The sequence below is a fragment of the Chlorocebus sabaeus genome, chromosome 22, assembly GCF_047675955.1.
Source record: "Chlorocebus sabaeus isolate Y175 chromosome 22, mChlSab1.0.hap1, whole genome shotgun sequence".
Lineage (NCBI taxonomy): Eukaryota > Metazoa > Chordata > Mammalia > Primates > Cercopithecidae > Chlorocebus > Chlorocebus sabaeus.
Genome location: NC_132925.1, coordinates 21,170,998 through 21,183,420, shown reverse-complemented (window position 1 = coordinate 21,183,420; position 12,423 = coordinate 21,170,998). Strand labels below are relative to the sequence as shown.

The 12,423-nt window shown below is 37.0% G+C and overlaps 1 protein-coding gene across 1 annotated transcript in view; it reads left to right on the top strand.

Annotated features, from left to right (window-relative positions):
• Nucleotides 1-12,423, top strand: part of IMPG2 (interphotoreceptor matrix proteoglycan 2) — a 101,623-nt gene that overhangs the window by 45,481 nt on the left and 43,719 nt on the right. Inside the window, exons 7-9 of the mRNA XM_038002433.2 lie at nt 4,004-4,165; nt 8,224-8,282; nt 10,291-10,311. Coding sequence (XP_037858361.1) covers nt 4,004-4,165; nt 8,224-8,282; nt 10,291-10,311 — 242 coding nt within the window. The remainder of the gene's footprint in view (nt 1-4,003; nt 4,166-8,223; nt 8,283-10,290; nt 10,312-12,423) is intronic.

Genomic DNA, 12,423 nt, shown 5'->3' with positions numbered 1-12,423 from the left:
CATGTGGACATTTTAACTTACATGAAATCAGGTTAAGTCGCTCCACTTTGCCTCATCACACTCCCTGTCACTGAACAAGTCTGGTGGTAATCCCTGAGTGGGTACCTGAATCAATACTTTTATGCTAAGTACAGCTGTGTTCCAAGTAGACGGTGCTAGCAAATACTGGCATTTGATAAATATTTGTGAATGAATGAATAAAAAGTGATACTGTAGCTTTGAACCTGAGGCAGAATAGCTATGATTTAGATCTGAAAACATTTATAGAATGAGATAGAATTCACTTTAATGGAAATTAAGGAATTGTATGCAGTCAATTGGAACATTAATATCCAAAACAGAGGATTTAAGCCAATTTATAGAACTAGTAGGAAAACACAACAATATAGAGATACCTAACAAAAATTAGATTGCCTGTAGCTCTGGTTCAAATGAAGCCCAAGGTAGTTTTATTGTGCAGCTATTTTCCTAATGCATTTTCCCATCTACTCTTCTAGAAATTACATACCATATTTTGGTTCTGTTGGGAGTTATCCTATAAATTATAATGTGTATTTAACTTAACAAATTTTAAGTTTTTCAACATGTTTATTCTTATCCTGAGCAATGTAGAAACATTAGAACATTGTAATTCAAATGATCATTTTGCTGACCTATGTGCTACTTTTCAGCACTTTTGTTCTTTCTCTTTTTTCATTCTACTAATTAGACTGTATTATATTCTACTTATACAGCTAAAATTTGTTTAAGATTTACCCAGATGTTTACTATTTTATTTAATTTATTTATTATTTTTTTGAAATGGAGTACAGTGGATCTCTGCTCACTAAAACCTCCGCCTCCCAGGTTCAAGTGATTCTCCTGCCTCAGCCTCCTGAGTAGCTGGAATTACAGGCTCATACTACCATGCCCAGCTAATTTTGTATTTTTAGTAGAGATGGGGTTTCAGTTGGCCAGGCTAGTCTTGAACTCCTGACCTCAAGTGATCTGCCCACCTCGGCCTCCCAAAGTGCTGGGATTATAGGTGCGAGCCACTGCTCCTGGCCCTACTATTTTATTTTCTAATTAAAAAAATATTTTAGATCTATCTTCTGGGTAATTTTCCTTCCGAAATATATAATTCAGATATTAATTTAATGAAAGTCTCTCACTGTTTTGATCTCAACTTTTGATCATCTGAAAATTTCTTCATTCTAATTCTGGAAAGGTGTTTTAAATCTATGTTCAATTCTGGATTGAAGGATTTTTTTGTCAAGCTTTTATTTTACAATCTTCTGCTTCTGTTGTTGCTACTGAGAAGTGAACTATCAGTTCATTTGGCACTCCCTTTGTAATCTGGTTGTGTTCTTTGGCTGTTTCTAAGATATATATGTATCTACATATACACGTATGTATATATGTTTGTATATATATGTATATGCATATATATACATACATTTAGTGTACGATTTTGTATTTAAGATTCTGCAGTTTCACAAAAGTGGGTATGGATGTGTATTTATGTTTATTTATTGTGGTTTGAATTTGTTGTATTTCCTTAATGTGAAACTTTATGTCTAACATAAATTTGGAGAAATTCTCAGCTGTTATCTTTCATGATTAGATATGCCTGACCTCCTCATTTTCTCTCTCATGTCTCTTAACTACTTTAATTACTTTAATTTCTGTGTCTCTCTGTGTTGCTTTCAGTTATGTCTGCCACTTCACTAATTCTTCTTTCAACTTAATCTACTGTTGTTCAAACTGTTCATTGAGTTTTTAGAATCCTTTCTTTATGTGGGAATCTTTGATCTGATTTGTCAACATGTATAGACCTTCTACTTTGTATTCTGTCCCTTTGTGCTATTTAAAATTAAAGCCTAGGTCACAAAGGATCAGCAGATGCTCCATGGAAGCTGCCACCTTCGACACTGACTCAACTCTCTGGATTCCTGTTTTTTGACACCTTGGTTTTGTTTTGTTTTCTTTTTACTTTCTTGCAGACTATGCATTAAAACCATTAAAATATTTACTTAGCGTTTTCAGTATTCTGTAGCAGCAATACTACTCAAGATTTTTTAAAATAATAAACTGGAAACGAGTCTCTTTGAAAATTTAGTGAGATGAAGCTTAATACGGAAAAAATGCAAAGTCGTGTGCAAAATTTCATAGGACTAAGAGTTTTTGTTGATGTTAGTCTTCCTGTGAATCAATAGTATGATGCAGTTACTGAAAAGACAAAAGCTAGTGTAATTTTAGATTGTTTTAATTGAAATACAGTTTACTGTAAGAGAGATGTGTGGCTAGATTTTTTCATATATTTCTGTTAAAACAATATATTGCATATTTTCATTGGCTAGACTTCACTTGTGAGTGTCATTCTCTAAGAAAGATATTAAAAGCCTAAGAAATGTATGGAGGAAAGGAGCTAGTAAAAAGTCAGGGAAGACGTGATAGCTGCCTGTACATATTCGACGGGCTTTGTGCAACTAAGTTTTAAATGTGTCACAGGTTATAGAATTTGGATCAATGGTAGAATTCATAGGAAGGTAAATTTGGGTTTAATATTAAAAACTTTCCAACCATGAGAGCATTTTTGAAGTGTAGTAGTCTGTGTTTGAAAGGCATGCTTCTTTCTCATCAGAGCCATTTGAACTGATGATAAGCAGCCATTTGTCAAGGATATTATGAAGAAAATTCAAGCATCAGAAGGAGTGGTGGAATCTTTGAGGTTCTTTCCCATTCTGAAGTTTTAAAGGTTTCTGACTGTATGATTCATCAGGGATGATAAACGATACAATGAAAAAAGCCCTGATATTCTCTTCCTGACTCTGTCATTGACATGCTGTGATTCTTTATGCTAGTCATTCATCTTATTCAATCCCTGGTTTTCTTATGTATCAAAATGGAGAAACTTGGATTACATGCACTTAAGTGTATTTTGCATGTGATAATTATTACTGTAGTACTCTAGTAGTGATCTTCTATTTCCATCATTTTTTCTACCTTTATTAATTATTGAAATTATTGTGTAAGAAACTGTTGTCACTTCCCTTTCATTTATTTGTTTCATCATTTGTTTATTATATCAGTATAGACTCATGGATATTTAATTTATTCTTTGGGTTATAATCCATTATTTATCGTTGCTTAAATTATTTCAGCTTTGGCCAGTAGAAGGCCTGGGTTTTTATGTTACAGAGTACAAAAAGTTTGTTGAATATGGGTTCAGGTTCCACATAGCAACTAACCTTTAAGAAATTACTGCTTGTTGAGTTAGGTATAGCATCAAGAAAGAATATCCACAGTTATCTGAAAAATCTAAGTATATTCCTCCCTTCTCTGATAGATACCTGTGTGACCAGATTTTTTTCATGTGTGTCAACTAAAACAACATATTGTAACTAATGGAATACAGAAGCAGATAGAAGAATCCAACTGTCTTCTATTATGCTAGACATTAAAGAATTTGCAAAAATATAAACAATGTCACTCTTCTCACTATTTTTTTATTTTGCAGAATATTTTCTTCATTTTTACATGAACTGAGATGATTATATTATATTTAAATGAATTAATATTTTTAAAATTTATCTTTTAGTCTTTTTTTTTGGTAACTATCTATAGGTATGACCCACATACATTGGATTCCTCAACGATTATTAAGAGTATAAAGGGCTCTAAGACAAAAAAGTTTGGAAACAACCCTTCTAGGCTATTTTCAGATGATAATTATAGCAGTCAACTATTTTTAAACTCACCTTGATGGTTTCCTGTGGAAAATTTTCTACCTTGTCCTGAACTGTGCAATGTGCATTCAAAGGAATGAACAAATGCATAGTAATTTCAGTATTGGCCTGTGTCTTAAAGTCTACCCAATTTGTTCCAAAGTCAAATACAGTATAATAATGTTATCTTCAGAGGTTGCCTTTAGCACAGTTCTGACACATTGAAACAATCAATACATGCTTTTTGATTGAATGAATAAGCCTTGGCAATTATTGTTCTTTCTCTGAAAATCCAGATTAGCAATGAAATTGAGAATGTGATAGAAGAAGCCACAAAACCAGCAGCTGAACAGATTGCAGAATTCAGCATCCACCTTTTGGGGAAGGAGTACAGGGAAGAACTACAGGATTCCTCCAGCTTTCACCACCAGCACCTTGAAGAAGAATTTATTTCAGAGGTGGGTGATTAAAAAAAAAACAAAAAAGCAAAAAAAAAGACAGTATGCCTGCTATGTTAGTTTCCCATATTTACAACACTGTTTAAAGATAGGTTTAGGTTTCAAGTTGTTTGTCTACTTGGTTCCTGGAGTGGTTACTCAGCCATTTCTTCAGAAAACTCTGTAAAAAGTCACAGGACAGATGAATTCTTTCACAGAAAGAAAAATCTTGCCATCTGCTAAAAAATAAATGCAATTTCCAACTTTTACTGCACAGCCAAGGAAGAATGTGTCCTGTGGCATAGTTTTGACTTGAAAATATTTGGAGAAATAAGCTTCTCTAAGAAACTACACATACTGTATTGTTTTTCTTAAGGGAACATTACATTTAATGTCTTTTAATTTCATCTTTAGTATTTTTTAGTTGAAAATTTTTGAATAGTTAACACATAGGTAATACCTGGTACAAAGTTTGGAGGCATAAATGGCCATCCAGTGAAAAATAAATGTTTCTCCTATCCTTAGTTGGAGGTATTTTTAAAAAGGGATTTCTTTAAAGAATTGTGGATTAGACCATCCCATAACTTCACTTTCTGGAAAAATTCTATATAGGACTTAAACTCAAGATTTTTTCCGTCAGAAATGACCCATGGTCCCCGTCTAGTTTGCCTTTGCTTTTGTGCAGTGAGACATTGAATGCTCATCTACCCCTGTCTGTCAGATGACAGGGCACATCATTCCTTACTGTTTATTTTTTCCCACTCCTTCTTGACGGGGTTCTCCTTAGCCAAGTTTATCAATTCCGTTACCTTAATTTTCTTCCCCAGATACTGTGTCCAGATGGGAAATAAAAATGTGCATCTCTCAGCCAAAGCATTATTGTAGCCATCAGACGTGGGAAGGGGAGGCCAGACAATTCATTTTCCTAGTGGTGTGGCCAAGTTGCAAGGCTGCATGGTATGTGGAAGAAATGTCAGCCAGGCCAGTGGCCACCTGGCATCAAAGAGTGTCTTGGGCTGGCCGTCTGGTTTTCTCTGTCCTTTGATTAAGGAACTTTTGATATAGCTTAGTGTTTGGGTAAACAATTGCATGGAATGACTGCAGATTTAGAGAAGTCCAATAAACACTCTGAAAAATAACTTCATCAGGGACTCTATGAGGAAGGTAGCTATTGAGTTGAGGTGATTAGAGGGTGTTGAAGGTTCTGGACCTACCATGGAACACCTCCTTCTCTGGCCTATCTCTGTACTCCCTGTCCTCTTACCTGGAATGAAATGCCTATCAACAGTCACTTTGCATGAAACAGCAAAGGCAGGGGATCATGTCTCAAACTGAAGGGGATCCTCCAGCTCCCTCCCTTTAGGACACCATCACACAGATTTTTCCCTCAGCTTCTCTGGGTATTACTGGAAGACACACAGGGAGAAAGAAAGCCTGCTTGGAGGGGATGAGGTTTAGGAGCTATTAGTCTTTGTCTCTCTCTGTGTGTGTGTGTGTGTGTGTGTGTGTGTGTAAAAGGATAAGAAGTGGGGGCATAATAGGTTTGGGACAACACGAAGTACAACATCAGAGAGGGGAAAGTCACTGTGATGGGCCTGGGAGTGTTGGTGCCTGAGGGCAGTGCCAGTGTCAGTGTGATCCTCACATAGTGCCTTGTGCTCCACAGGTGGCTTTCTATTTGTTTGCTCACAGCAGCCATGTAGGCAAGCATCTCCATTTTACAGATGAGGCTCAGGAGGCCAAACAACTTGTTCATTGTCATGTAGTTCTCTAGGAACAGAAATGAAAATCAGGTCTCCTACTGCCTTTCAAAGTACTCCTTCTTCTTCTACAGAATCCCCTTCCTTTTAATTCAAGGGAGAAGTTATAGTAAACCTTAGTTTTCCCACTCCTGGTCCCAATTCTCAAGCACATTCATCATGAGGCAGGGGAAAGAGGAAGGGGCAATGTAATGCAATGGGAAAAATATGGGCTTCGGTGTTAGAGAGATCTGGGATTGAATACATTCTGATTCAGTCACTCACCAAATGTGTGACCTTGGCCAAGTTAGTTAATATCTTATAATCTCCATTTTCTCATCCATAAAACAGGAATAATGTATTATCTCTTGGGATCGTCGCAGAGATTTGAAGAAAAGCAAAGCACCAGACATATTGCAGTCCTTGATACATTTTACTCACTATTAATATCAATGTCGAAGTCGAATGACTTCTTGCGACTGGATACCTATACATGTTTAGACTCCAGAGCTGCCAAAGCCTATGCTAAGATGGGATTAGTAGTAATGATAGCATACAGTTGTACAGCATTTTTCAGTTAATGGAGTGCTTTTAGGTACATTTCTTTTAATCTTAAAATCAATATGGTAGGTGGGCAGGAAGTATTAGTTCTGAAAAAAGAAGGCCTGTGCATGGACACTCTGCCAGCAGAAACAGAGCTGAGACTAACCCTCAGCCTTCTGATTTCTAGTCCTATGTCTTCTACCCCTCCCCACCACCCTACAAGAATTATAACAGTTTTTTATTTCCTTTCAGAGAGTAAAACAGGGCATATTACTATGGCCAAAGCATTTCATTCTTTGGCTTTGGATTCTTTATTCTTATGACATAAAGATCTTCAGTGAATCACGATTTAAAAAAAAATCCCACTCTCCTCATATGAGGACTTGCTTAAAAGCAGATGCCCAGAGATGTTGCCAAAGTCCATTAATTTATTTCCTTTGTTCTGATGTTGGCCCCATAGTGACCCATCTGCTGAGGTTGTCATCTTCTGAAATGTTACAGATTAAATGTTTATTTTTGTTAAAATATGCATTTGTGCCTAATCTTACTATTATTATTATTATTATTGAGACAGAATATGTCACCCAGGCTGGAGTACAGTGGTGTGATCTCGGCTCACTGCAACCTCTGCCTCCCGGGTTCACACCATTCTTCTGCCTCATTCTCCTGAGTAACTGGGACTACAGGCGCCTGCCACGATGCCTGGCTAATTTTTTGTATTTTTAGTAGAGATGGGGTTTCACCGTATTAGCCAGGATGGTCTCGATCTCCTGACCTTGTGATCCACCCGCCTCAACCTGATTATTTTTACATCTTTTGTCCAATCTAGCATACCATTTTCCACGTCCAGTCACTAAGCTCATTTGGAGTTACATGGCTAGATTTTAAAGACTCAGTAATAAAACTGGCTCCTGCAGATGTGATGCTCATGAATCGGTCTTTGGACCAGCAGAGTTACCTGACCACAAAGCCTCTCATCTGAGTGTTGAGTGCGTTTGTGGTTCTCTTTCATTGTAGGAGCAGGAAACAGATGCCACCAGCCACATTCACACTTATAGAAAACAAACACTGTTTGTCAGTGTGTGTGCTGTGGCCAGATTTCAAATCCAAACAATAACATTTAAAAGTGCTATTACAGGCCTGTAATCCTAGCATTTTGGGAGGCTGAGGCGGGTGGATCACCTGAGGTCAGGAATTCGAGACCAGCCTGGCCAACATAGTGAAACTCCGTCTCTAGTAAAAGTACAAAAATTAGCCGGGCATGGAGGTGCACGCCTGTAATTTTAGCTGTTCAGGAGGCTGAGGCAGGACAATTGCTTGAACCTGGGAGGTGGAGGTTGCAGTGAGCTGAGATCGCACCACTGCACTCCAGCCTGGGCAGCAGAGTGAAACTCCATCTCAAGAAACAAAACAAAACAAAACAAAACAAAACAAAACAAAAAAAAAAACAAACTAAAAAAGGTATTACAGCTTCTTTTGAAACAATTTTTTTTTTCACATTTCTTCACATAAGGGAAAAACAGTGCTTTGCCAACGAGGAGTATGCTTTTTAATAATTTGGAAAAAATTAATATTAAAGCACATTAAAACTTTAAAAGACAAAATGAAAAAGAAAAATGTGGCAGTGTTTAGGTAAAATTTTTTCTTTCACTTTCTGACCTGGGTATGCCTAGGTAAGTGTCTAAGTGTCTAATAGTTGTGAACAGTGCACTTCTTATTCTACTCTTAAAAGTATTGTTTCCTATATATTTTTCCATATTTCTACATAGTTATCATTTTTATTTGTATTTTTAACAGGTTGAAAATGCATTTACTGGGTTACCAGGCTACAAGGAAATTCGTGTACTTGAATTCAGGTAAATAGACTTGTTCTAAATATGCACATGTTCAGTAGCATTCTTTATTCTGAATAGAATGTCCATTATATTTATCATATATATTCTAACAATAAATGATCTGAATGCTGTAACTTAATGCTATTTCTGGTAAATTAGTATTCTTGATGTTAGTTTTTCAGGTGAGGAAATTGATTTAGAAAAAGACCAAATAATAACTCAAAGAGATATATTAGGTCTAAAGTTGGCTAGGTTAAAAATTCAGGGATTCATGTCCCCAGCTTGCTGCCTACAAGTTACGTAGGTCTTATTTGGCACTGATAGGAGTCTGAAGGCAGACGAGATGTGGCCCCAGTGTTTTCCTAAAGCTTGTCAGTGTGGTGATTTTGACATCTTGGTATGAGGCCACTCTGGAAGGGATGTATTAGTCCTTGTTTTAAACATAGCAGAGCTGAGTAAACCAGACACCTCTTTTAAAGACATTTACTCCCTGCTTAAGACCCACAGTATAATACTTGTGAACATTTACTGAGTGAATACTTTACTGAGTGAATATTTTGTATTGAGTATGCCACATTGCTGAGCTCACTTAATCTTCAACCCTCTCAGGATAGATATTATTAATACTCATTTTTAAGAGGAGGAAACAGGTTTAAAGGTATGAAATATTAACCCAAAGCCAAGAGTTTGTAAACTGGGGTGGAGGAGGAATTTTGAAACAAAGCAGCTGACTTTATAGCTTTTCTTGCTCTGAACCTTCATGCTAGACTCAATGCCATGATTTAGGTGATGCTTTAGCCCAAGTTTAGATGTTATCCATCTCAACTTTGGCTTGTTCTTGACAAAACTTCTGAGTTTACCGGAAATAACAGCAAGCACTTATATAGCATTTACAGTGTGCCAGGCTTTATATATATATATATTTATTTACACACACACTATTTAAGTCCAACATCAATGCTATGAGATAGTTACGATGCTCATATTTTCCAATAAGGAAACCAGAACACAGGGAATTTAAATAATTTTCCCAGTGTTGTTTAGTTAGTTAATGATGCAGGTTTAGTGGAAAGAGGCCAAGTATTTAAAGTTGACCTACTTACCTAATCTCATATCATGACCAGTAGCCCCCGTTCAACTTTAGCAGTTTTCAAACAGGATGCTGCCTCCAGCTGTAAGCTCAGATGAGAACCTGGGAATGTGAGGCCTTTGAAGGCCTCCCTTATTTGGCAGCACATGAAGGGCAACACAGTCTTTGGAGCCAACTTGCCTGGCTTCAAATCCTGCCTTTGCACTTCTGGCTGGATGCTTTCGGGTGTATTTCCAGGATTTAACTTCTCATTTGTATAAAAAAGACAATTTACCTTAATCCTGCTTTATTAAAAAAATGCTTTTGAAATACCGTCAGCAAATTATTTAGTGTCTTTGTTCCATGGTTTCTATACCTATATTATGAGGATACTAATAAATCTTAATGAAGATTAAATCAACTAATTTTTGTAAAATGCTTAGCACAGTTCCTGGCACATGGAAAGTTCTGTTTAAGCACCTGTTACATAAAATAATAAATATTAAAGTTTGTGCAGTATCCTGTGGATTAGTCAGTCCTGACATTTACCTAAACCCTTACTACTTTACAGTGTACCATCTTATTTTAATACTACATAACATGTATCCCAAAAAAGAAGGTTCCCAATTTTGTTAAAGCCAACAACTGGAGTTCTCTGCTGATTTACTGAAAAAAGTTTCTTGATGAAGAAATAACCATATGTGAATTGTTTTAAAGTATTTTTAAAATTTAGAAGAAAGTAAAGACCATGGCTTTAAAATAGAATGCTTTTTTCACCTTTGCTCACTTCCTTCAATCTATAGGAATTTGTCAGTATCTGACACTATGCAAGCATTTTTATTTAAGGAGGTAGTTCAAAGAAATTCAGAGGAAATACACAAAGAACTTGCACTTTGATGAATGATGTGACAATAATACCTGTCTCGAACTCTGTTTAATATTTTCAATTTTTATTTTCAGGTCCCCCAAGGAAAATGACAGGTACTTTTTGGCACTTTCTCTACTGTCCATTGAATTAGGAGATAGGTTAGTAAATATGGCAGGCCATAGGTCCAGGGGAGCATAACTCAAATCTTACATCACTTCCAATATCACTGTCTGACTTTTTCAGATCAGGGTTTGTCAAAGTTTTCTATTAAGAGTCAGGTAGCAAATAATTTAAATTTTGCAGGCCATAAAGTCTCTGTTGCAACCACTCAATTCTGCCACTATCAGGTAAAAGTAGACATAGACAATATATTGTAAATTAATGAGCTTTGCTGTGTTTCACTTTATTTATGGACATTGAATTTTATATAATTTTCACATGTCACAAAATATTGTTCTTTTTTTGATTTTTTTCAACTATTAAAAAATGTAAAATTCATTAACTCATGGGTAGTAGGCTGGATTTAGCTCACAGGCTGTTTAACTTTATGTTCCTGGCTTATTTCACTTAACATAATGTCCTCCAGTCCATCCGTGTTGCTGTGAATGACAGGATTTCCTCCTTTTCATGGCTAAATAGTATTCCATTGTGTATGTGTAACTGAGGGGAGGCTTGGCTGCTCACTGCTTGCAAAGCCAGTAACAAGGACGATGTGCAGTGAAAGGAAAGTGACTTTATTTCCAAAGCTAGCAGTGGGGGAAGTGGCCAGCTTAACCTCCAGAAATGATTCAAACTTCAGACTGGGAAGAGGGGATTGAAAAAGGAAATTGGCAATGGGAGGCATGCAGGAGGGGTGCTGGGTACAAGGTCTGCATGTCTTGTTCCAGTGGCTATCTGGAGCCATGGTCCTCCAGGAGCACAGCTGGCATCATCTCAACAATGGCTGGGTTGTTGACTGTCTTGAGATAATCTCTGGAATTTTGCAGCTGCGTCTCCATGCTTGGTCTGTCTCAAGATTAGCCCCTGGAACTTCTAAGTAAGCATATAATTAGATATAAGCAGCATGCAGTTAAATAAACGTGCATGGGGTAAAGGAGTACATGGGGGGAGATGGTAGGAGGGAGTGAAGTTTCAAAGTATGTTTCAGGGCTGTATTTTAAAACTAAGGGGGAAAAGGCTCCTACAGTTTGTTTCAAGGTTACAACTTGAGACTGGGAAGAAAGGAGAAGAGAAAAAATGTTTTAAAATGCATTTGGGGCCGGGCAGGGTGGCTCACACCGGTAATCTGGCTAACACGGTGAAACCCCATCTCTACTACAAAATGCAAAAAATTAGCCGGGCGTGGTGGTGGGCGCCTGTGGTCCCAGTTGCTCTGGAGGCTGAGGCAGGAGAATGGCGTGAACCCAGGAGGCGGAGCTTGCAGTGAGCCGAGATCGCGCCACTGCCCTCCAGCCTAGGCGGTACTGCGAGACTCCGTCTCAGAAAAAAAAATGGGTTTGGAAGCTAAACTACTTGGTTGCTTATGTATACCACATTTTCTTAATTCATTCATCTGTTGTTGGACAGCCAGGTTGACCCCATATCTTGGCTGTTGTGAGTAGTGCTGAAATAAACAAACATGGGTGTGTGGATATCTCTTTGATATACTAATTTCCTTCCCTTTGAATAAATGCCCAGTAGTGGGATTGCTGGATCATATGGTAGTTCCATTTGTAGTTTTCTGAGGAACTTCCATATTGTTTTCCACCGTGGCTATTCAAGTTTACATTCCCGCCAGAAGTATGTAAGAATCCCCTTTCTCTGGATCCTCACTAGCATTTGCTATTTTTTGTCTTTTTGATAATAGCTATCCTAACTGGCATTAGATGATACTTCATTTTGGTTTTGATTTGCATATCCCTGTTGATGAACATGTTGAGCATTTTAAAATATATTTTTTGGCCATTTCTATGTTTTCTTTTGAGAAGCGTCGATTCGGATCATTTGCACATTTTTAAATTGGATTATTATTTTGCTGTGGAGGTATTTGAGTTTCTTCTGTATTCTGGATATTGATCCCATGTCAGATAAATAGTTTGCAAATATTTTCTTTCATTCTGCAGGTTACCTTTTCACTCTGTTGATTGTTTCCTTTGCTGTGCACAAGCTTTTTAGTTTAATATGATTCCATTTGTTTATTTTTGTTTTTGTTGCCTATGCCTCTGAGGTCTTATTCATAAAATCTT